Source organism: Chiloscyllium plagiosum, unplaced genomic scaffold (assembly GCF_037043375.1).
Source record: "Chiloscyllium plagiosum isolate Xiang-an unplaced genomic scaffold, Cpla_swu_hap1 HiC_scaffold_20, whole genome shotgun sequence".
In the NCBI taxonomy this organism is placed as follows: domain Eukaryota; kingdom Metazoa; phylum Chordata; class Chondrichthyes; order Orectolobiformes; family Hemiscylliidae; genus Chiloscyllium; species Chiloscyllium plagiosum.
This window is the reverse complement of record NW_028270158.1, coordinates 44842288-44868972: the sequence shown is the minus strand read 5'-3', so window position 1 is coordinate 44868972 and position 26685 is coordinate 44842288. Positions and strand designations below refer to the sequence as shown.

The following is a 26685-nucleotide window of genomic DNA, read 5'->3' as shown; positions in this document are numbered from 1 at the left end:
ATAAAGAAAATCTATTTTCAGCACCACAACCTTGCTCAGCTCCATGTTTGTCTCAACCATTGCTGTTGGAACTCTCATTCTAAGCCTTTGTCACCTCCAGACTTGACAATGGATTGCAATGCTCTATTATACAATATCACAAAGCTACTGCCTCTGCTGGAGAGATTAGCAAAGATGCTTAGTAAAAGCACTTAGCATCTTGCTTATAAAATATCATTGTTTTTGCTCGTAAATAAATAAGATATGTATTCATTAATTAAACCTCTGATTTCCGTTAAGTACTTACAGTGGACTCTCCGCGTTTCTTTGTAATGGGTTTTGCACTTTGTCCATTTGGTTCTGCTATTGATGATTCTCGGGTAACAATCTGGTTAATTAAATAAAACTGTTCAAAATTTTTATTCACATTCCTTATCTAAAGTAAATAAATGGCTATTACAAATCTATCACATATAATATCACTGCTAAAAATATTTTGTCAGAATTCTTCCATTTAGTGCTGTGGTGCAAATTGCTCTTCGCTATAATTCATTGAGTTTACCAGGTCATACAGAAAAATAGCTTTGGTTCACCATCTTATTGGAATATATTACGTACAACAGTCACACATTATCAAAACAAGCTGAGAATGTACCTTTGAACTTACTTTAAGGTGCAATTCACAATTTGGTTTAAATTATATTATTTCATGGGATATGAGCATCACTGAAAAGGCAAGTATTTATTGTTCATCCCTAGTTGCCCTTGAAACGGGAGTGATGGTGAGTTGCCTTCTGCAACTTTTGCAGTCCATCTGGTGCCTAAGTATATCCAAAGTGTTGTTAGGAAGCACTGTCAAGAATTTGGGTGTCCCTACGCCAGATGAACAGCAGTGATTTTAAAAACAGGTAACTGACATTCTCAAGGAAAATTAGAGACAGACACAAAATATTAGTCATACAAGCCATGCTCATATCCATGAAATAAATAAATTGATATATAGTGGGCAACTGTATTATCAGAAATTCCTCCTCGACCCAAGCTGGACATTAGGAGGTGTTTGAGAGTGCTCTCACTGACATTCTCTCAGGCTTCTCCTCTAGCAATGCTCTTGTGCTACATAGAACAGTTCAGATTCAAATTCACTATATGGCAAATAATAACATTGAAAACTCCAAGGCACAGTATCCTAGGCACGTTCTTGTTTCATCTGTTACAATTTCTAAGGCATGTCTCACTAATTTTACCCATACTGTAAATGTTTATTCAACATCTTTTGAGCAGTGGTCTTTTAGGGCTTTGTTGTTTTATCTTTCACAAATTCCACTTCTCCTCTCTGAACAGGAAAATAAGTTAATCTCTCAACCAGACTTGCCTGTGGCACAGTACTAATGCTATCATGCAATAGGAGATGTGTTACTGTTATTATAACTAACTGTGCTGAAGCAAATCTCAGGGATTTCTGCAATGATGAGCCTTAAACATTTTAGTGGATGTAATGTTGGTTCTGCAATTTCATCATACATCTGACTGAAGGGTCTGTTTCCATGGTGTATAACTCTATTACTCTTTATTTAAAATTCAGTTGAATTACCCAGCTATAATGATGGCTACACATCATTAGTCAAAATCTTTTAACTCAGTTTTTGCATGGTAAAAGTGTTCAGAAGAGTAAGTTTGCCTTTGGAATTACATATCAGTTTGAGTCAACAATTTCAGGCAAATAGGGGCATAAATCATGTTAAAAAGAAAGGTATATTTAAATGGCATCTTTTATCACCTAAGGACATCCCAAAGTCCTTTACTGTCAATAAAGCCTTTTGAAGAGTAGTTGTTGTTATCATGCAGCTAACGTAGTGGCTAAAATAGTAATTGTCATTACCATGGATTGGAACCCTGAAGTACTGTGGACATTTTAAACTCGTAATTCCAAAGGTGTTTTTAAATGATGGCTGATACACCTAACAATAACTGTAAATGTAAACTTATTGGATGACTGGAAAGAGACGCACAAAATGTCATACCTACTGATATGAAGGGTATTTTCAGCGACAGCCCTTTAAAGGGAGAAGAGGCAAGTCAAAATAAATTGGACTGGACTCTTATGACAACAAAGGGCTGACAACCCTCTGCTCAACAGCAAAACACCACCTGAAAACTATGTTAGAGAATCAGTACAATGCAGATTGAGACCATTAGGCCCATCAAATCTACACCAACTCTCCGAACAGCATCCCATCCAGAACCACCATGCCCCCATCCCCATGACCTCGCATTAACCACGGCTAATCCATTTACCGTACACAACCCTGGACACTACGAGGCAATTTAACATGGCCCATCTACCTAATCTGCTCATCTTTGGACTGTGGGAGGAAACCAGAGCAACCGGCAGAAATCCACACAATATAGGGAGAATGTGCAAACTCCACGCAGACAGTCGCTCAAGGCTGGAATCAAATTTGGGTCCCTGACGCTGTAAAGCCCCAGTGCTAACCCCTGTTCCAAACTACAGACAGATTTTGTGTTTTTCCCTTATTGGATACTCAAGGATATGAATTAAAAAAGAACAGTTTTAACTCTATTGGAATGTTCTGGTAGGTCAAAATGCTCTTGTGCATACTTGGCTGGGTTTTAAGTTTAGTGTGCTCTGAAGGTCAATGTTGAAGAAATATCCATAGTTAACCCTGTGCTACAGGCATAGGTCCCCTCTTACTCTGGAGAGGTAGAAGTCAGCTAGTTCGCAGACAAACAGGAACAAAGGAAAACCAAATGGCTCTCACTCTCAATTTTGAAATTCAACCACAGTCAAAAAGAATCAGAACTATAGAATCTGAGGTTTAGCTCATGGAAAGCAAATGCATCTTTATGACAATCTTGTGCATAATTAGCTCATTACCAAACAGAATAATTTATATTTACAATGTTTAAATAAATCAAATTCCAGTTCATTACCTGCTCTGATGGTGCTTGAGTCATTTGTAAAGATATATCACTTGCTATGTGTATTACATTCACCTCAATGGAGGTTCTAGAAGATGCTTCTGAATTCTCAAGCAATCTTTTAGTCACATACACGGCTGCACACATAAGAAGTGCTTCCAAAAACTCCAAGAAAACCATCTAAATAAAAAGATTTGCTATTTAATAAACATTTAATAAGACATTTATTATGTTTACATACGCTTTGTTACTAGAAGTAAACTTCATAAGTTTGCTTTTGATATTTTTCACAAGGATCTGAAAATAAAGATAGGAAATTGCAGAACGCCCTTCACAACCAATCGAGTGCTGCTGCAAAATAGTTACTGTGGTAAGGTAGTCAAACACAGCTGCCAATTTGTGCCCAATGACATATGTTTATACAATATTAATAATACAGAAGCTCCTTCTGCATTTTTGCATTTAGAAACTCCTAAATATTTTAAATGAAGATTGACTGTACCTCAACGTTCATGTTATTACAAGTTCCATCAGATACTGCTGGGTTATCCTCAGACAAGATCTGTACTACCTGGGTTGCTGTTAAATCCTTGCTAAATAAATTTAGATCCTGCAATTATAGAATGAAATGAATAACAGGATATATGTACTTTTGAAAATTATATAAAGTACAATTATATAGAATTTATAACATTTAACCGTAAAGTGTATTATTTACCATGAATATTCTCCTCCCTTGGATGGAATAAATCGCCAAGTTACTAGCATATGATGAATAACTTCTATTTAACCTATTTTTTGAAACAACCTGTTCAGAGATGCCATTACACACCTCTGGAGCAGGTGAGACTTGAACCTTGGCCTTCTGATTCCAAGGATAGGGTAACTACTATTGTGCCACTAGAGGATCCCCCACTGGATGATTATCCACCAAATCCTGGTTTGAAACACATTTGGATTAGGATAGGATTAGGTGCGCACAATCCAGTGCTCCCTATCTCAGTTCACCTCAGAATGTTGCTTGGACTGGAACCTCAAAACGTTGTTCTGGAGAGATGAGAGAAAATTTTATCACCTAATTCCCAAATTGCTGTTGTTCTGAGAGCCAACAGTATTCCAGTGTCCAATAATGTAGAACAGGATATACTTCTTTTCAATATAGTCACTTGTCTCCACCTGCTGGTTTTGGATGTCAACACCTTGAATGAGATACCATTTAAATGGTTCACTTATATTATGTGTGTTTGGTGTAAGGAACTTTTAAGGGCTTACATGGTATTGTATGTATGAGGGTTGAAGTCTGACCAAATGTGAAGAGTTTTGTGGAGTAAATATGAAGTAGTTTATTACATCTGTCCAATTATTTGCAGATTATAAGAATAGACTTTGTGCTACTACAATGACTGTTGAGACAAGTAGCCTTACCTCAGTCTCCCACAAGACTCTATTTTACTGTTCCATCAAGTCCTCAAGTCATTATCACAGTTGGTGATATTTATTGGACTCAATCAGGTATTTTTTAGGCCCTTCTAAACCCATAAATAATATTTCCCTCATTCTATAATCTGATAACTTGCTGATATACATTTGTTTATATCATTACATTTACCATTACTCCATCTTCCTCAAGGTTCGACTTTACAAATTCAGATGACTATAACACTACTCTTCCCAAAAGTGTTCTCTCCAAACTTGAGTGGCAGTTTGTTGAGCAAAATGTTGTTATCTTGGGCTGCCTTCCTGATGGCGTGAGGTCTGATGCTTTTTTTGAACTGAAGAATCTTTCATCTTTTTCTATTTCTTTCATGGATGATGTCATCTCTGCTAGAGCAGGCACTTCTTTCTTTGCAGTATCTTGAATCTTTAGACATTACTTGATTTTTTTAGTGTTTTCTTCCATGGAGTTTGCATGAATCATTCTTTAATTTATGGCAATTTTTACCCAACAGTAGATAGAGTCATAGAGATGTACAGCACTTAAATAGACCCTTCAGTCCAACTCATCCATGCCGACTAGATATCCCAACTCATTCTAGTCCCACCTGCTAGCTTGTGGTCCATATCCCTCCAAATCCATCCTAATCATGTACCCATCAAGATGCCTTTTAAATGTTGCAATTGTACCATCTCTACCACTTCCTCTGGCAGCTCATTCCATACACGTACCACCCTCTGCGTGAAAGTAGGTAGACTTTTTATTTCAACATTTTGATTATGTTTTGACTTTCTCATTTGCCCTCAGAGATTGAATTATTGGTGAGATTAAGTCGTTCCTTTCCTAGTCATCTCAGCATCTAATGCATGACTTGAATCTATCATAGCTCATTGAATACTGTGCTGTGTTACACAGAACATAAAACAGTATAGCACTGTACAGGCCCTTTGGCCCTTGATGTTGTGTCGGCCTTTTATCCTACTCTAAGACCAGACTAACCTACATACCCTTCATTGTACTATCTTCCATGTACCTATCCAAGAGTTGCTTAAATGTCCCTAATGTATCTGACTCTACTAACACTGCTGGCAGTGCATTCTATGCACGCACCACTCTCTATGTAAAGAACCTACCTCTGACATCTCCCCTAAATCTTCCTTCAATTAACTTAAAATTATGTCCCCTTGAGATAGACATTGCTGCCATGGGAAAAAGTCTCTGACTATCCACTCAATCTATGCCTCTCAATATCTGTACACCTCTAGAGAGTTACCTCTCATCCTTCTTTGCTCCAATGAGAAAAGTCCTAGCTCCCTCATCCTTACTTCATAAGATATGCCCTCCAGTCCAGGTAGCATCCTAGTAAATCTCCTCTGCATCCTCTCTCAAGCTTCCACATCTTTCCTACAATGAGGCGACCATAACTGAACACAATATTCCAATTGTGGTCTAACCAGGGCTCTATAAGAGCTGCAGCATAACCTCGTGGCTCTTAAACTCAGTCCCCCTCCTAAAGAAAGCTAACATACCATACACCTTCTTAACAACCCTATCAACTTGGGTGGCGACTTTGGGGGATGTATGGACCCCAAGATCCCTCTGTTCCTCTATATTGCCAAGAATCCTGCCTTTAACCCTGTATTCGCATTCAAATTTGACCTTCCAAAGTGAATCACTTCACACTTTTCCAGGTTGAATTCCATCTGCCATTTATCAGTTCTGTAGAACTCCTTAGTGTTTTCCGTAATCATACCAGCTAAAGCTTTTTCATGCCCCCTTCTAGCTCTCCCAAGGCCATTCTTCAGTTCCTTCCTGGCTACCTTGTAACCCCCTAAAGCCTTGTCTGATCTTGCCTCCTCAACATTAAGTAAGCTTCCTTCGTCCTCTTGACTAGATGTTCCACATCCCTTGTCACCCAAGGTTCTTTCAACCTACCATCCCCTCCTTGCCTCAGTGGGACAAACCTGTCCAGCACTAAGAGCAAGTGCTTCCTAAACAACCGTCACATTTCTGTTGTGCGTTCCCCTGAGAATATCTGCTCCCAATTTAGGCGTCCTAGTTCCTGACTAATAGCACTGTAATTCCCCCTTCCCCAATTAAATACCGTCTGCTCCTATCCCTCTCCATGAATATAGTAAAGGTCAGGGAGTTGTAATCACTATCACTGAAATGCTCTCCCACTGAGAGATCTGACACCTGGCACGGTTTGTTGCCGAGCACCAAATCCAATATGGCCTTCTCTCTATCGACACATTGTGACAGGAACTCTTCCTGACCAAACCTGACAAAAACTTACAATCTGATTCGATTCAGTTGCAGATGTTTCAATTATCGCAAGTAGGGTATACTGTTCAGTTATTGCCTCTTTGCTGGTCTTTTTTTTCTCTAAGCTTATTAGGACTTGAAATTTGAAAGTAGTGTCAAACATTTTCACCAAACCAATATAGTGACAGCTTTCCATCTCATGGACAGTATGAAATAAATTTCTTACTCCAATGTAATAAACCTCAAGGATTCTGTTTTTGCTTTAGGATGCATTATGATCTTCCAGAACCCTATAAAATCATCTATTGGTTTTACATTGTTTAGATGTACCTTGGCCAGCTGTTCTTAGTCCTTTTTACTCATTTCAGCTTTTGAATGAGATTGTAGTCAATGCATATCTTTCTACTCAATCGTGAGAATTCCTAGGCTTTCTAATAGTGTTGGTCCCTGGAGCATATTATGTCAGCTGTAAACTGTGTTTTGCAAACCAAGCCTTGCTACCTGATGAAACTGTGACATTTGTTCCTGTGGCTAACTTGACGTTTGTAAGATGCCCATTTACATAAATGTGAATCTGCTAAATGCTTGGACTGCATCACTAACTTTCCCCGGGCAAGTTTGGATTTGTATTTCATTGGAGACTGTTCTACTTCATTTACTTTTTGTGTGGGTAGTTATTTGTTCTTTTGCTTTTCTATGACTGTGTCCTGCTTTGAAATGTTTTCTGCAAGTGATCTATTCTTTTACAATAGCATCATGTGATTTTAATAGCTAGGCATTGTTGACAGTGGGGAGGTTTCTATGCTCTGTAGGATTGGCAAAAACTTTTCACATCTAATACCTGTCATAAATTCTTCTATTGGCGATGTGTGTCTTTTATGTGTTCTGAAGATCCTTCATGCCAAGTTTGATCATCTCTCTTTAAAATTGGTTTGTATTTCTTCTGGACCACTGCCCATTTGAATGGCTTTCTCTGGACTCAGATTTTCTTTGAAGTGTAATAAATCTGATTAAGACTCATCAGTAATAACAACAACAATTTGGTATCTAATGAATTCTGAATTTAAGGCATTGAAGTTACATTTTCTGCTACTCTGTAATGGTCAATAACAAAATTATCGATTGATTCCCCTACTTTCTACATTCCTCTGTTAAATCATTCTCTTTCAAGAATTTTATTCATTCTGTTTGAAATAATTGTCAATGGCTTTCAAGACATCTTCAAATGTATCTGATGCTTTTTTATTCCTTGCCGAGCAATAACATCATCTGGTATAATTCTAATTGTGTACATACATAAACCACTTTATCAGCACAGCCACAGAGTCAAGTGAAACGCCCTTGCTGTTACAGTTTACATAATCCAGGCACTGTTGTATTCCATTAACAAGACCTAACTTCACTAAGAAAAATATTAAGCATGTGTTCTTGGCCTCAGTAGAAATTTTAGCCATCCATCAGCTCATAGATTAAAAACCGTACTAAAGAATGGAGGACCAAGGGACAATGAGTGTATTAAACTAACATAAGAGTTCAGTCATCCCTCTGGTGGACACCTCGCCTCAATGAATGATCATTCCTGAAGAAGGGCTAATGCCCGAAACGTCGATTCTCCTGTTCCCTAGATGCTGCCTGACCTGCTGCGCTTTTCCAGCAACACATTTCCTCCCTCAATCCAAAAATGTACAGGTTAGGTGTATTGGCCATGCTAAACTGCCCATAGTGTTAGGTGAAGGGGTAAATGTAGGGGAGTGGGTCTGGGTGGGTTGCGCTTCAGCGGGTCGGTGTGGACTTGTTGGGCCGAAGGGCCTGTTTCCACACTGTAAGTAATCTAATCTATTGACCCTCCAACCACACAGGATCAATGTCAACTTCACCAGTTTCCTCATTTCCCCTCCCTCTACCTTATCCCAGATCCAACTTTCCAACTCGGCACAGCCCTCTTGAACTGTCCTATCAGTCCACTTTCCTTCCCACCTATTTGCTCCACCCTCCTCTCCCATCTATCATCATCATCCCCCCCACCTTCATCTACCTATCACATTCCGAGCTATCTCCAAACTATGCCCCCCACCCCACCCCATTTATTTCTCAGCCTCCTTGGGCCACCCCCTCATTCCTGGAGAAGAGTTCATGTTCAAAACACAGACTCTCCTGCTCCTCGAATGCTGCCTGACAGGATGCCAACTGTTGTTGTGCTTTTCCAGAACCACACTTTTCAACTCTGATCTCTGAAATCTGCAGTCCTCAGTTTCCCCATAAACTGTACTTAATAAAAGAAAGATTAGACTTCTATAACATCTTTTATGACCACTGGATGTCTCAAAGTTATTTAAAGCAATAACATTAACTTGAAATATACACTCATTCCTTGTTATATGTGGGTCCGCAGGTAGTGAAGCGACATACTTGCGAGATCGGCCTCAGACCTGACTGTTTTGTTTTCCAAATGACACGTCCTAACAGATCATTTGTCCTTCACAGTATATTGAGGACTTCTATCATAGCGGTTTTATGTTATCTGCAGGAAGCTCATATCCCTTTCACCCTTGGATGACAAGGATATGATATAGTGACTCATGCAATTTAAACATTACGGCAGCCAAATTTCACGTAATAAGTTATCAGCAATGAGATAATGATCAATTATTCTGGTATAACGATGTTAATTTTAAGGGACTGATATGATGGTACTACTCAACAAATCAAATCCCAAATTTAAATCTGGCTTGACAGATCACATTTTTATTATTTTAGTTAACATGGTGGTGAGACTTTGGAATGTAATCACCTGAGGTTGCATTGTTACTTTAACAACAGAACAAGTTTATTAATCAGAAGACAAAATAAAAAAAAGGAAAACCAAGCTATCTAGATATAGAAGACAGTATGAGAAAATCTTAAAACACACAGCAAAACAAAGATTTCAACTTACAGGACGACCGCCATCCCTGTGGAATGGCTTTCCGTGATTTCAGTTACACGTGGTTTACTGCGGCGCGAACACATTACAGGGAACATTCAGAACCAGGGCACTGCGCAAATGTAAATTTCCCATTTAAATGAATGGGTTCACTCCTATCCATAGGATAGGTCATGGAATGTATTCCCCGTGGTGGGGCGGCGCAACTACTGTATTTCCAAATACCATTAACTTACAGAAATTTAAATCCAGAGAAATTACCTCTCTATATCAAATCAACTCTACTTAATTGATTAATTCTGGCTTCTGTGACATCTTCTCATATAAATACTTACAAAACTGAGTGCTTAAAATTTCTCAGATTCTGTTACACTGCAGATTTCCAAACAGTTCCATGGTTTGTGAGCTGCACAAATTAAAATGCTACAGAGGCAATACATTCCCTGAACCATTCTGGAAAATTCCTTTCCAGCAAAGGAACTATATTTGCTGCTTACCACAGCTGGTCTCTTCTAAATTGCCCTGAAGCCCTTCGATCCCTGGGGTTTCTAAATTAAATTCAATTCTTGATAATTGTGAACAAAAAAATACCAAAGGCCTTCAATATTTATCCATCTGTTTTAAACCACTTCAATATAAACAATGTTCCATTTACACTCCAGGGATTCACAGTCATCTGCTGCCTGATGCATACTGGATTAGGTCACTGTTTCAGAAATACTGCTAGACTTTTTTTTAGAAAACCCATTCAAAAAAGTAACTAATACCCATATGCCATTATTTTGCATCAAAACCTCTAAAAATTATACACACATATGTAAAACTATAAGCCTTTCATCACAGAACAAATATTACTTAGGACACTGTGGATAAATTTCCTGTTCTGCTGCAGAATAGTGTTTTTGAATCTTTTGTGTTGATCTGAAAGAGCAGATGGCATCAATTTAATGGCTTAATCTCAAAATGATGCTTCAGATGATCCAGCACTACTGCAATTTTACCCTGATGAGTCAGTCTAGACTTTTGTGCTCAAAGTTATGAAGTGGGAACTACATCCACAACCTTCTGACTTAGAGGTTACAGTGCTACCAACTGATAATAAGCAAATGTAGCCCTTCCCAGCAGTCAATAAAAACTTCTTGTCTATTATTTTGGGAGGTCTCTAGTCCTTTCTGGCTGTGAATATATAATGATAATAAATTGAGTATGAACTTAAGGCAATGGAGTATGAACTAGCTATACAACTCCCCAAACCTACCACACCATTTAAGAAATGCCTATATGGGTTTACATGTGGAGGAGCACAGACCATGGAAGTGATAAGTACCACTGCACACAAGATATTATCCAAAATAAGAATCTAAATTATAATATACTATAACACAAAATAATAATACTAAATACAATAATAGAAATAAATTATAATATAACATAAGATTATAACTATAATCTAACAATGGTAAGTGAATGCTAATATTCATTAATATAACATTTATATAATATTCTTGATATATTGTATGTGTTATTCAATACATTATTTTTGCATAAAGACTAAGTGTACCTTGAGCATCCATATGAAGTGTCTCATTGTCATGATATAGGTGTTAGGAGGCCTACGTGTTTGTATGCAGTGGATTCTGTACACCTCCCAGCATTTAGTTATATAGCCAAGTGCAATTACAATGCATTGATTTTCTTTAAACAAATTCCCTGCATAAAAGGAAGCCATTAGGATTTAGAGGACAAAGAGAAAGCAGCATGGTTGGTAACATTTATTTTGTATTTTCTCAAATGCTTGTTTTACATACTACTGGCACTAGGCCTTCCTTTGAGATATCAAAACAGTTTAATAACCAACTGAAAAGCTAAAAGCATTAATTTCTTATTACAAAATAGAATAACATTTCTAACAAGAATCTATCATTGACTATCAAACTGTTTGAGTTATAAGTTCACTTTTCACCATTGCTTCTTTAAAAAAGGATTTTTCAGCATGAAGATGCTGGGTAAATGCTAAATTCCTAATTGCAAAGTAACTTAGATCTGAAAAACAGATGCGATATCTGTCCTGCTCAACATAATTGTCTATTGTCCGCATATCTTCACAAGAAGTTTCACTATGTGGAAGTGATAATGGGCATTTTGTGACAAGATTGTTATTCAATAATATAAGTAAAACTTCTGTTTGTAAAGTTTTTGATTATATTTTAACCAATTAAATACCAGAGTTGTGCATGAAATTACTTTCACATGCAGTATTGGCAATAAGTGCATTCAGGGCACATGCACAAACTGGTTTGTCTCGATGGCAATGAGTTTCACTGTGTTAAATATGGTAGTAGCAATCTACAAGTCAAAGAATAATTGCCCTTGCCTGAATAAGGAGCATTTTACCTTCATATCAAAGGCAACAAATGTAACCAACTACTTTTAACCAACTACATAATTGAATGTATGGGTTGGCTATTGTGGGATATTGATAATGTCCCTACCTGTGGCCAAGACCCATTTGCTTTTAAGGTGGACAACAACAACTCTGAGTAAACAGATTGATTAGAAGATATCTGTAAATTACTTCCTTATAATTCACAAGTCACAAGTGAACACACCCAAGGGATCCAAATCTTCAGAATATATCCGCACAATCCATGTTCTAAGCAGATCATTGTGTACTATGAGTGGATATTTTATTAATTTGCATATAAAAATTGTACATACCGTTAACTTCGCAGGCATAAGGAATAATGTTATTGGTCACTACCTTAGAAAAACATGTAGCAAGTAATGATGCTGGGCCTCTGAAATGAGAAAATCATCACTGCGGCAATAGCTATTGATTAAGTTTGAGAAGTTTATAGTAGACAAAGAGGCAAATTATATTTTGTAGCTTTTATGCTATCTATTATCCTTGGTTGAGGTTCATGGATAAGTGGATTCTGCAAAGCAGTATATTTATAATATTTACATCCTTGAGGGATATACATAGAAAAACTTAGGGTCATGAATGAGTGTTGCCTGCTCTGGCCCAACATGTCAAGTACAAGAGTGGCAAGACCCATCAATTAAACAAAGAATCCATGTCACTGAATTATATAAAGTATTAGAATATACATTCTATCTCACTAAATCTTAAGTTATAAACAAACAGATAAATTAATTTAACTTTAAATAGGTCAGAAGTATTCAGTAAAAGCAATATGTTTATAACAGCTACGTCCTTGAGTGGTCTACATGGGAAAACATGAGGGTCATGAGTTTTTGAAACTCTCTTCTGACAAGACAGTGGAAGCAAAGTTCTTGAATATCTTTAAGGCAGAAATAAATGGATTCAAGTTAAACAAGGTATAAAAGGCAGTCAGAGGTAAATGAGAATGCAGATTTGAGGTTACAATTAGATTAGGTATGATCTTATTGAATGGCAGAGCTGGCTTGAGTTGCTGAATGGTTCACTCAGCTCCTTGTTCATTTTGTTCATATATTTGTAATAGCCCTCTCACCCTCTGTCCTTAATCACATGGTGAACCTTATCTCTAAGTCCCCATGAATATTATAATATGTCACCGTATTGCCCAGGTGCAGGATTGGCATCCAGAAACAGTCGACACCTTTGTTATTTAATCAAGGAGGGAAAATCCCATTCACCTCTTCACCATGGTTGTAACAAGGCTGGAAACATTATATTCAAAGAACTGTCCCATCTATGACAATACTTATCACAATTACTGATGACACAAATATTGGTGGTGTAGTGGACCATGATGAAGTTACATCAGAGTACAATGGGATCTTAATCAGATGGGCCAATGGGCCGAGGCGTGGCAGATGGAATTTAGTTTTGATAAATGTGAAGTGCTGCATTTTGGAAAGGCCAATCAGGGCAGGACTTATGCACTTCATGTTAAAGTCCTGGGGAATGTTGCTAAACAAAGAGACCTTGGAGTGCAGATTCATAGTTCCTTGAAAGTAGAGTCTCAGGTAGACAGGATAGTGAAGATGACATTTAGTATGCTTTCCCTTACTGGTCAGAGCATTGAGAATAGGAGTTCGGAGGTCATGTTGTGGCTGCACAAGAGATTGGTTAGGCCACTTTTAGAATATTGTGTGCAATTCTGGTCTCCAACTTATAGGAAGGATGTTGTAAAACTTGAAAGGGTTCAGAAAAGATTTACAAGGATATTGCCAGCATCGGAGGCTGAGGGGTGACCTTACAGAGGTGTATAAAATCATGAGAAGTATGGATAGGGTGAACAGTCAAGGTCTTTTTCCTGGGTTGTGGGAGTCTAGAACTAGAGGGCATAGGTTTAGGGTGAGAGGGGAAAGATTTAAAAGGGACCTAAGGGACAACCTTTTCATGCAAAGGGTGATGCGTGTATGGAATGAGCTGTCAGAGGAAGTGGTGTAGGCTGGTACAATTATAATATCTAAAAGGCACCTGGATGGGTACATGAATAGGAAGGGTTTAGCGGGATATGGGCCAAGTGCTGGCAAATGGGACTAGATTAAGTTGAAATATCTGGTTGGCATGGATGAGTTGGACCGAAGGGTTTGTTTCCATGCTGTACATCCCTGTAACTCTATAATTACTCTCAATGAAAAGTGCTAGAGGGCATGAGAGGAGCAACACCAAGCAAATTAAAAGTGAAGATACAACATAGGCCTACTTGCAGCCAAGCAGCATAAGGAGAATCAGTAGACCGAGCTAAGCAATCTCGCAAGCAAAGGACCTGATCAACAGTCTGCAGTTCTGCCATATCCAGTCATGAACGGTGCAAGACAATTAAATAGCTCACTGGAGAACAGGGTCCATAAATATCCTTACTCTTTAATAATGAGAGAGCCCAGCACAACAGTGCAAAAGACAAGGCTGCAGCATTTTTAGTCGAAACGTGTGGTGCTGGAAAAGCACAGCTTTTCTGAGGATTTGTGGGCAGCACGGTGGCACAGTGGTTAGCACTGCTGCCTCACAGCGCCAGAGACCCGGGTTCAATTCCCGCCTCAGGCGACTGACTGTGTGGAGTTTGCACGTTCTCCCCGTGTCTGCGTGGGTTTCCTCCGGGTGCTCCGGTTTCCTCCCACAGATGTGCAGCTCAGGTGAACTGGCCATGCTAAATTGCCCGTAGTGTTAGGTAAGGGGTAAATGTAGGGGTATGGGTGGGTTACGCTTCGGCGGGTCGGTGTGGACTTGTTGGGCCGAAGGGCCTGTTTCCACACTGTAATGTAATCTAAATCAATCAAAGCTGGTCAGGAAGCATCCAAGGAGCAGAAGAGGTCGACATTTCGAACATAAGCTCTTTATTGGGAAGCTTATGCTCAAAACGTCGACTCTCCTGCTCCTCGGATTCTGCCCGACCAGCTGAGTTTTCCAACACCACACTTTTCGACTCGGATCTCCAGCATCTGTGGTCCTCACTTTCTGCAGCATTTGTATTCTTCAATTATAAGTGTCAAGTTGACAATCCTCTTGACGTCTCTTGCATCACGGGTGGCAACATTCTGCTAATTCGATTCACTCTACATGCGATCAAGAAGTGGCTGAAAGCATGGGGATACTGCAAAGGCTATGAACCTTGACAACATTCTACCAGTACTACTGAAGACACAGAATATTGTGTGCAACTAGAATATTGTGTTTTGTAATATATGCAGTTTTGGTCTCCTTTTCTGAGGAAGGATGTTCTTGCTCTCAAGGAAGTGCAGTGAAGTTTTGCCAGGCTGATTCCGGGCATGGTGGGACTAACATTTGAGGAGAGATTGACGAGGTTAGGATTATTTTCACTGGAGTACAGATGAATGAGGGGTGATCTCATAGAGACTTATAAAATTCTAACAGTACTAGATAGGGGCAGGGAGGATGTTCCTGATGATGGGTGTGTCCAGAACCATGAGTCACAGTCTGAGGATTCGGGGTAGACCCACCCAAAAAGTGGTGGACCTGTGGAATTCATTACCACAGAAAACAGTTGATGCCAAAACATTGATCATATTCCAGAGGAAGCTACATATAGCACTTGGGGCAAATGGGATCAAAGGTTATGAGGAGAAAGCAGAATTAGGCTACTGAGTTGGATAATCAGCCATGATTGAGATGAATTGTGGAGCAGGCATGAAGGGCTGAATGGCCTGCTCCTGCTCCTATCTTCTATGTTTCTATGAAAAACCTGTGTTCCAGAACCAGCTGCACCCCTAGCCAGGCTGTTAAGTCATTACAATTTGGCATACACCCCAGCAATGTAGAAAGTGCTCAGGTTTGTCCTGTCTGGACAGAAAGCAGGACAAATCCTATCAGTCTACTCTCAATCATCCACAAAGTGCATAAATGTGTCATTGACAGACATATCAAGTGACTGTACTCAACACTAGCCTCCTCACTGACTCTTAGTTTGGGCTCTTAGTTTCAGACAAACTAAGCTTCTAAGTTCATTACAGCCTTGATCAAAACATAGTCAGAAGAGCTGAACTGCAGAGGAGAAGTGCAGGTGACTGTCTATGACATGAGTCATAGAGATGTACAGCATGGCAACAGACCCTTCGGTCCAACCCGTCCATGCCGACCAGATATCCCAACCCAATCTAGTCCCACCTGCCAGCACCCGACCCATATCCCTCCAAACCCTTCCTATTCATATACCCATCCAAATGCCTCTTAAATGTTGCAATTGTACCAGCCTCCACCACATCTTCTGGCAGCTCATTCCATACATGTACCACCCTCTGCGTGAAAAAGTTGCTCCTTAGGTCTCTTTTATATCTTTCCCCTCTCACCATAAATCTATGCCCTCTAGATCTGGACTCCCCGACCCCAGGGAAAAGACTTTGTCTATTTATCCTATCCATGCCCCTCATAATTTTGTAAACCTCTATCAGATCTCCCCTCAGCCTCCGACGCTCGAGGGAACACAGCCCCAGCCTTTTCAGCCTCTCCCTGTAGCTCAGATCCTCCAACCCTGGCAACATCCTTGTAAATCTTTTCTGAACCCTTTCAAGTTTCACAACATCTTTCCGATAGGAAGGAGACCAGAATTGCACACAATATTCCAACAGTGGCCTAATTAATGTCCTGTACAGCCACAACATAACCTCCCACCTCCTGTACTCAATACTCTGACCAATAAAGGAAAGCATACCAAACACCTTCTTCACTATCCTATCTACCAGTGACTCCACTTTCAAGGAGCTATGAACCTGCACTCCAAGATCTCTTTGTTCAGCAACACTCCCTAGGACCTTACCATTAAGTGAGAAGTCCTGCTAAGATTTGCTTTCCCAAAATGCAGCACCTTGCATTTATCTGAATTAAACTCCATCTGCCACTTCTCAGCCCATTGGCCCATCTGGTCCAGATCCCGTTGTAATCTGAGATAATCCTCTTTGCTGTCAACTACACCTCCAAATTTGGTGTCATCTGCAAACTTACTAACGGTACCTCTTATGCTCGCATCCAAATCATTTATGTAAATGACAAAAAGTAGAGGGCCCAGCACCGATCCTTGTGGCACTCCACTGGTCACAGGCCTCCAGTCTGAAAAACAACCCTCCACCACCACCTTTGAGCCAGTTCTGTAGCCAAATGGCAAGTTCTCCCTGTATTCCATGAGATCTAACCTTGCTAATCAGTCTCCCATGGGGAACCTTGTCGAACGCCTTACTGAAGTCCATATAGATCACATCTACTGCTCTGCCCTCATCAATCCGCTTTGTTACTTCCTCAAAAAACTCAGTCAAGTTTGTGATACATGATTTCCCATGCACAAAGCCATGTTGACTATCCTGAATCAGTCCTTGCCTTTCCAATAATAAGTACATCATGACCCTCCTCAAAGATCAGCAAGGCGGCCTTTGTGTGGAGCCACAGAAAATGGGGGAGATACTAAATGAATATTTTGCATCAGTATTTACTGTGGAGAAGGATATGGAAGATATAGACTGTAGGGAAATAGATGGTGACATCTTGCAAAATATCCAGATTACAGTGGAGGAAGTGCTGGATGTCTTGAAACGGTTAAAGGTGGATAATCCCCAGGACCTGATCAGGTGTACCCAAGAACTCTGTGGGAAACTAGAGAAGTGATTGCTGGGCCTCTTGCTGAGATATTTGTATAATTGATAATCACAGGTGAGGTCCCAGAAGACTGGAGGTTGGCAAATGTGGTGCCACTGTTTAAGAAGGGCGGTAAAGACAAGCCAGGGAACTATAGACCAGTGAGTCTGACCTCAGTGGTGGGCAAGTTGTACATATAAGCAGCATTTAGCAGACTCTATTATCTAGTAACTCTCGCAAATCTTGAGTCAATGTGAATCAGGGAGAAAACTCTGTTTATTGGAGTAATACCCTGCACAAAGGAAAATGATTGTGTTTGATGCAGGTCAATCATCCCAAATACAGGCCATCACTGCAGGGGTTCTTCAAGGTAGTGTCCAAGACTAAGTACCTTCACTGCTTCAATAACGACCTTCCCTCAGAGATGGATATGTTTGCTGATGATTGTGTAATGTTCAGCAATATTCACGATTCCTCAGATATTGAATCAATATTGTGTCCAATTACAGCAAGACCTGGTTAGCATTCTGGCTTGGGTTGACAAGTGGCAAGTAACCTTCATGCCACACAATGCCAGGCCATGGCCAGCTCAAAAAATAGAGAAAGTAAAGATTTCCCATTGACATTCAATAGAATTACCATCATTGGATTTCCCTTTTGCAATATCCTGGAAGTTAACAGTGACCAGAAACTGAACTGAACCAGCCAGTGGACGTCACAATGGTCAGCGCTGTTGCCTCACAGCACCAGGGACCCTGTATTTGATTCCACCTCAGGAGACTGTCTGTGTAGAATTTTCACATTCTCAACATCTCTGTGTGAGTTTCCTCTGGGTGCTCCGGTTTCCTCCCACAGTCCAGATGTGCAGGCTAGGTAAATTGGCCATGCTAAATTGTCCATAGCATCCAGGAATGTGCAAGCTAAGAGGATTAGCAGTGTTACGGGGATGCTCTTCAGAGGGTTGGTGTGGACTCGATGGGCCAAATAATCTACTTCCACACTGTAGGGATTCTATGATTTTATTCTATGATTCTAAATAAACACTGGCTAAATTAGCAGGTCACAAACAGAATTCTGCATTAATTAACCCATCTCCTGATTCCTCAAAACTTGCTTACTATCTACCTGGCACAAGTCAGGCAGTGTAATGGAATACTCTCCACTTTGCAGATCCAATAACATTTGACAGGCTCAGCACCACTAAGGACAACATAGCCCATTTGACTGGTCCCATCTTCACCTCCAACATTCACTCCTTTCACCAGTGCAGTGAAAGCAGTGTGTGTCATCTACAGGAAGTAATGCCATAGCTCATCAAGGTTCTTCAGATAGTACATTCTAAACCCCCAAACTCTATCATCTAGAAGGATAGGGCAGCAGATACATGGAAGCACCACCATCACCTACAAGCTCTCCTTCAAGCCACACACCACACTGACTTGGAAATATATCACCATTCCTTCACTATTCTGCAACACCTTTCCTAACTGTTCTATGGGTGTCTCAACATCCCAAGGGCTGCAGTGGTTCAAAAAAAAAACAACTCATTACAATCTTTTCAAGGCTAATTTAGAATGAGCAATAAATGTTGTACTGGCCAGAAATTCCCTCTACTCATGAATGAATTTTAAAAATGCTCAGGCATAATGAAATATTTGCTATTTCAAATTAATGATTTTATGAAAATAGTTAACCTTTGGTGGAAGACCACTTTATATAGCCATTCTCCTGTTCAATTCAAGAGGCTCTTAAACATTTAAAATAAAACGCTTAATTAACCCATCTTGACATCAGTATACTTAAACGTTTGAATTAGAAGGATGCTGGCTGTTTGGAAATGGAGGAATAGTTACGTAGAATTAAACTTCAAAGGCAAATGGTTTTCAATAGCCAATACCGTTACAGCGTTGACATATATGGACAATATATTTATGTTTGTAGCACATCAAGAGATCCTAAAATAGTGTGATTCAAAACCAAAATGTATAATAAGCACTAACTGCCGAATCTTCCAAACACTTCATGGGGATGAAATATGTATTGAGAACTGAGATTGCCAGCAGTGGATTCCCAATGGAGATTTGGGAGGCACCTTCCACATCTGGATGGCCAGTAGGATCCATCCAGCAGTGAAAGTTCAACAGCCCTACTGTCTGAAACAGGTGCTGTTGAAGTTTATAGGCAGGGCAAAAAGGGGACTCCATTCCTTGTTGTTGGCCACAAATTGAGGAGAAAAGAGGACCAAAAGGGCTAGGGCAACCCTGTGGTTGCAGCTGTTTATTACTATTGAATGGAATATCCAGATCTGAAGGTTACCTGGTGTGCAGCTAGGAAGCCTCCATCCATTCACAGAGAGCCCCCTGGTTTAACAAATACCCTATACACTAGCTGAATGATCCAAACCTAGTCAGAATAGTACCCTTAAGATTGACATTACTTGGTTATTAATGTGCCTGGTCAGGTAATGGAGTCCCATTATCACCCTGGTCCATGCAGAATCCAGTTGGTTTCCCTCCCATTTTTGGACCTGTGCTTCCAGATCCACCTCTACAAACCCCTCAAAGTGTAATTCCAAAATATAGTTAATGCATTAATACCCAACTCAAAAGAGGAGGGAAGAATGTGGCTGGTTACAGCAGCAAAATATAAGTGACTTACTCATGCGTCTTGTGGTAAATATGGTATGCCAGGATAATAATATAGCTCAGGAACTTCTCCAGCAACAATGTATCAAATGGAGAGTGAGTTTCCTCCAGGGTAGTAAATTTTCCTGCAACAATCAAAAAATTAATAGCTTAATTTATACGTTTTTTTGGAGAATGCTTAAAATATTATAATGTTAATATTAATATTAACATCTTCTAATTAATTTGAATTCACAGCACCACAGTTCATGAATTCAGACCTAACGAATATAGAAACCTTGATTCTCAGAAAGTAAAAAAGGTTCCAATGTAGCTTTTGTAAATTTTGTTTAAATTCTAGTCTTGATATTTTACAAATATTGATGGGTATTTGCACTTTAATTGATATCTTAATTTTAGTCTATGCTGTTGGATGATAATGGATGGCAATATGGTGGGCCACTTTTCTCCCTTTCACCTGTGTCATAAATTTAATTCCCATGGGGTTAGAATCTAGGATGAAATTTTATAGGGATCTGAACAAGATTTGCAGCAGATTCAGACGAGATGTCTGGCAAAGGTGGTTGTGACATTATTAGTATCTCAGACCACCTTTTATGCTTTCCACAAATGGTATAGTGAGTTTCTCACTAGGCAGCAATGAAGTATAAGATTAAAGGGATTGCTGTTTGTTAAATGACCTGATAAATATTGCTATATTAATATTCAACTATCTTAGCAAACTTGCCAAATGAAAATTAGATGAAAATATAGAAGGCATGGTTATTGGCTTGTGGATGACACCAACATTGGTGGTATAATGGACAGTGAAGAAGGTTATCTAAGGTCACAATTGGGTCAAAGGTTGGGAGTGGTAGGTGAACTTGATTTGGATAAATGTGCAATATTGCACTTGAGTAAAACAAACAACGGCAGAACTTATACAATTAAAAGTAGGGCTGTGAGCAGTGCTACGGAAGAGAGACCTAGGGTTTCAGATACATAATTATTTGAAGTTTGCATCACGTGTAACAGGGTGTTTCGGAAAGCGTTTAGCACGCTTGCCTTTATTGCTCAAACCTTTCAGAATAGGAGTTCGGACGACATGTTGAGGTTGTACAGGATGATGGTGAGGCAACTCTTCTTGAATACTATGTCCAGCTCTAGTTACCCTGTTGTATATTATTAAGCTGTAGAGTCCAGAAAAAATTACCAGGATGTTGCTGCGAATGGAGGGTTTGAGTTATAAGGAGAGGATCGATAACTTGGATTGAGGTGGAGAAAGTTAAAAATCACACAACACCAGGTGATACTCCAACAGGTTGGTGAAGGAGTAGCGGTCCAAAAGCTAGTGCTTCTGAATAAACCTGTTGGAATATCACCTGGTGTGGTGTGATTTTTAACTTTGGATAGCCAGGGATTTTCTTCACTGAAGCATACGAGATTGAGGGGTGACTTTATAGAGGTTTATAAAATCATGAGGAATATAGAGAAGGTGAATGGCAGGTGTCTTTTTCCTGGACTGGGGTATTTCAAACTTGCAGACATATTTTTAAGGTGAGAGGAGAAAGATTTCAAAAAAGACATAAGGGGCTACCTTTTTATATAGGCAGTGGTTCGTGTGTGGAATGAACTTTCAGACGAATTGGTGGATCTGGGTACAGGTACAACATTTAAAAGACACTTGGTTAAGTTCATGAATAAGAAGTGTTTGGAGGGGATATGGGACAAATGTAGGCAGGTGAGGCTAGTTTGGTTTATTGTTGGCATGACGTTGTTGGACTGAAGGGTCTATTTCCATGCTGAATGTCTCTGTGAGTCTATAGCAATTGTGATTTTCTAAAACTTGAATAGTTATCAAATGCTTTCATTACAACACCATATGTAGCTGCTTCCTCATCAATCCCTTGCCAGATGAGGACATCATGTGAAAAATCTTCCATTGCGTATAAGAGTACTGACTTGTTTCTTACCAGGCTTTGTAGCTAGTCCCCATGTGATATGATACCAAATATTACCTTTCATTTCAATATGATAAATATTAGGTATACAGGTTAGAACTTCACTTCTACAATAATCTGCTAGCGAAAGCCCATGGTGTATTCTCCATGGCAATGCCTCTGCCAATCAGAGTTCAGTTAGTTACCAAATTCTCCTTTCATGCAGTACAAATGTTGATTTTCCCTTTTAATTTGTGTTCTCGTGAAATGTCCTGATGAGCATTAGATGAAAATCTTCAACAAATGTGTCATTTTTCAGCAATACTCAAATTCAATATTTCTAAATGACTATTTCTATCTGGTTACCTTGACTGTCCATTACTCTAAATTTAGGTAACAGTCATTGATTACAACACAATGGGAAGCCATTCAGCATTTTCAAAGAGCTATGCAATTAGAGCTTCTCCCCACACTCTCACCTCAAGCCTCATACAAAGCCTTTACTGGGAAGTATTCAATTTCCTTCTGAATATTACTAATTTGGTCCCATTATCTTTCTGGATAGATGTGTTCCAAATCATACAAACTTTCCATATAAAAATGATTCCATTCATCCTCCCTTGCCTCTTTCGGCAATTAATTTAAATTTGTGTCCTTTTGTTATCTACCCTCTTATCAACCAAAACATTTTCTCCGTATGTACTCTATCAACACTCCCTCGTAAATTTTGAACATGAGTTTTCATGGAAGTCCAACGAGCAATGCCATCTTTCTTAAAGAGTAATTGATTTGCTGAAGATGCTATTTTCTTACTACATCACATTAGTATCAACATGCAGAACAACTGAGTGAAAGGATATGGATTTGTATTCCAAAGAAGATTTAATTACCATTAAGGATCCTATCCATGTCAGCCAGACTCAGGGCATAATGATGAAGTTTGCAATCTTTCAGAAAGCGCCAGAACTGGAGTTTGCTCATTAAGAAAGTATTATCTAGTGTTTGCTGATGTCCCAGGCTACTGTAGAAAATGTATATTTTCCTCAGTTCTGATAAATATCGAAGAGTAGCGTACTCTAGCTGCACAAATAAAATCAAAATTTAAAGTCATATTATTTCATTCTAATAAGTAACTTTATTAAATGTATTTGATTAGAGATCCTTGAAAGATGGTGGGATAGAATTGGACTAGGAATGAGTGCAGGGCTAATGCATGGAATGAGAAGGCCCAAGGAATACATGGCTGCATAGTGGGAACTCGGCTAGAAATACAGGAATTGTTGCTTAGCAACTGATGGAGTGAAGAACTGTCACAAGGTTAAGATCAATCGAGTGTGTAGGAGTACGATGGAAAATATCTGCTAACTTACATTAATATCAAACAGATAAATAATTCTAATACTGTGACTGATTACGCAGCATCCAAATTAATAATTTATAGAGCTATCTGCATTATGTGAATAATCCCAATAAATTCTGTATATAAACACTCAATATATAGATTATTCTTAATTAACAAATGGGTTGCTATGATCCCAATATGATACACAGTTACATCATTACCCAATGGTAAATAAAAATTAAATATTGTATATGCAAATTGACAGGAGAGAATGTGGAGATAACAGAGCAGAATTATCCTAAGGCTGGAGTGAGAAACAATGTGCAGTGCCTGAGTAGAAGAAGTGGTCAGGATCAGAAACAGCAAATGAGAGGTTTTGAATCTAAAAGAGTAGAAAAGGTTGTTGACGCTACATAAGAAGAGAAAAGCAGAGCCAACAGGCTGCAGGCATTTGGGATTTGGCATAAAACAAGAAAATGGCATTAGAACCAGTGTCCCAAGACTACATCGTAGGAGATTGGTGACCTGAGACCTGGTAGTGCAACAAATCACTGGTTTAAGGGTTACTTGACATCCTTAATGGTACTGAAACAATGGCACTACCTTTCAAAATCTGCTTTAATTAATTTTACCTGCATTCGCTCATTTTGTACATCTTCGTTTGGAATCATCTCCAAAAGTGAAGCAATATCAAGTTCCACGTTGCGTTCCAGAACTGATTTAATGACACCCTTTGAAATACCTCCCTTGATATTATCTATCGTAGAAAATAATATTGAACTTTTATTCCTTTTTACTGATGTTGAAATAATTTATTAACTCTAGTTATAGATGTGCAAATGTTAAGAACTTTTAAATATTGCAGTAGCTTCCAATGTTTACAGCACTGTTATAATGCATTACTTCCATTAATTCCAAGGGCTAAACCTGGTGGTATAGGTACCTTCCACTATGTTTTAGCCCTCTTGAAGCTAGTTGGGGATATACCACAATCCACATATTGAGTCCAATTTCTGTGCGAGAGGAGTGGCTTTGAATAGGTAAAAATTAAGCTCATTATATTAAACTGTTAAAGAATCCTAGAGATGTACAGCGTGGAAACAGGTCCTTCGGTCCAACTCGTCCATGCCGACCAGATATCCTAACCTAATCTAGTCCCATTTGCCAGCACCCGGTCCATATTCCTCAAACCCCTTCCTTTTCAAATACCCATCCAGATGCCTTTCAAATGTTGTAGTTGTACCAGCCTCCACCACTTCATCTGGCAGCTCATTCCATACACGCACCACCCTCTGCGTGAAAAAATTGTCCCTTAGGTTCTTTTTAAATTTTTCCCCTCTCAACCTAAACCTATGTCCTCTACTCCAGGGAATTCCCCCACTCCAGAGAAAAGACCTTGTCTATTTACCCTATCCACACTCTTCATGATTTTAGAAACCTCTATAATGTCATCCCTCAGCTTCCGACGCTCCAGACAAAACAGCCAAAACCTATTCGGCCTCTCCCAATAGCTGAAATCTCCAAGATTTTTCCTTAATGACAGATTCACAAACATTTTTCAACCTGCAAATAAATTTTCTGTTTATTTTTGTTATGGTGTTTTTTTCCATTAAGTGTTACAATTTTCCTGCTGTTACCGGCCCAAGCCACTTTGCTTCCTGACAATAGCCCTCCCCACCTCATCACCTCGCAGCTTCCTAGCTGTGCAGGATTGGGGAGGGTTTACACCACTCTAGTGCTGTAAACCCACCCCAACTTCCAGAACATGCATTTCCAAGCTTGCAACGTGCTCCACTCTCAGCACAAAACAAGTAAACTGGTAGACATGGCATTTATTATGGCATAAGTCATTTGTGTTATTTAAGTATTGCAGTAATTGTGCTATCATTGTTATGGGGCAAGTTTAGAACAAAATGTAATTTCTTTTCAAAATGCTCACCAACAGTATGTTGGGGGGGGTGGGGGCGAGAAGAAGGTACAGATTGTGCCTATATTATGCTTTGGAAACTGAGCACTTACACAAGTGGCAGATTGATATCTCTGCAAAGCTTCTTACCAGTTTCAAGCAACAATTTGGTTTGCATTGTACCAAGGTCCGGTGTCTTCATTCCAGTTATTGAAAGTTCAGGAAACTCTACCATATGATCTTCCAAAAACTTTCCTTCAAAAGTACGACCATTCTTCAACATGAATGTTCCCTAATAGTACAAAAGGTAGAAAACCTGATTTAAAATTGTGAAATTAGTTTGAAAATACCTTCTGCTAAACTGAATATCAATTATCTAGCACACCACATCAATCTGGAGAAAATAATGGTGCATTTTTCCAGACTTACTGTCATATTTTAAACTTTCAGCAAATGCAAGAAAGACAGCAATTTATGTTTAAATTTTATATTAGATGATCAGTATCATTTTCAAGACAGCAGAACTGTTATCTAGATACAGAATATATTATTTAGATAGAGTTTTATTTTTTTCTTTCACCAAATGGCTAAGCCATCATTTGGCTGGATAGATACTGTTCTCTACAGCTGAGAGCACGAGTCCAAAGGCCGTGTTGCCAAGGTTAAGGACATCTCCTCAAGGCTGGAGAGGGACTTTGAAAAGGATCCAGCTGTCTTCATCAATGTTTGTATTAGCAACATTGATAGGACTAGAAAGGAGGTTCTGTTGAAATATTTTGGACATTTGGGAGCTAAGGTGAAAAGCAGAACCTCCGAGATAATAATCACAGTATTACCACAGGCAAACTGGCATAGGGTAAATAAAATCAAGGAATTAAAATGCGCAGCTTAAAAACTTAATAAGTTTCAGTTCATGACGCAGTGGCACCAGTATTTGGATTGAAGGGAGTGTTGGTTGATCAGCTTCACTTGAACCGTGCTCAGATCAGTGCCCTGGTGAGTTGACTAACTATGACTATATCGAGGATTTTAAACTAATTAGCATTTGGAAGGGTTTGGGAGAGGGATATGTAGGTTTACGAAGCAAAAGAATATGACTTTGGCATTGACTTTGATAATGATATCCAGAATGGAACAGAAAGCAACAGACAGTACAAATATGAAAAAGCTACAATAGTAGAAGGTTAAGGGGGAATGGTAATTTGGCAAAACTTTAGTAATTATGGAAATACAGTTGCAAGGAGATCAAAGCTATGAAGTAAATATTCAGGGTTCTGTGCCATTTCAAAA

The 26685-nt window shown here is 39.2% G+C and overlaps 1 protein-coding gene across 2 annotated transcripts in view; it reads right to left on the bottom strand.

The window, feature by feature from the left end:
- Nucleotides 1-26685, bottom strand: part of rsph10b (radial spoke head 10 homolog B) — an 84978-nt gene that overhangs the window by 21703 nt on the left and 36590 nt on the right. For both annotated transcript variants that reach the window (XM_087997904.1, XM_043711371.2), the window contains exons 8-16: nucleotides 25546-25687; nucleotides 24122-24246; nucleotides 23038-23227; nucleotides 20242-20353; nucleotides 12264-12343; nucleotides 11107-11255; nucleotides 3425-3532; nucleotides 2935-3102; nucleotides 287-367 (exon numbers count right to left, since the gene is read on the bottom strand). In XM_087997904.1, coding sequence (XP_087854030.1) covers nucleotides 287-367; nucleotides 2935-3102; nucleotides 3425-3532; nucleotides 11107-11255; nucleotides 12264-12343; nucleotides 20242-20353; nucleotides 23038-23227; nucleotides 24122-24246; nucleotides 25546-25687 — 1155 coding nt within the window. The remainder of the gene's footprint in view (nucleotides 1-286; nucleotides 368-2934; nucleotides 3103-3424; nucleotides 3533-11106; nucleotides 11256-12263; nucleotides 12344-20241; nucleotides 20354-23037; nucleotides 23228-24121; nucleotides 24247-25545; nucleotides 25688-26685) is intronic.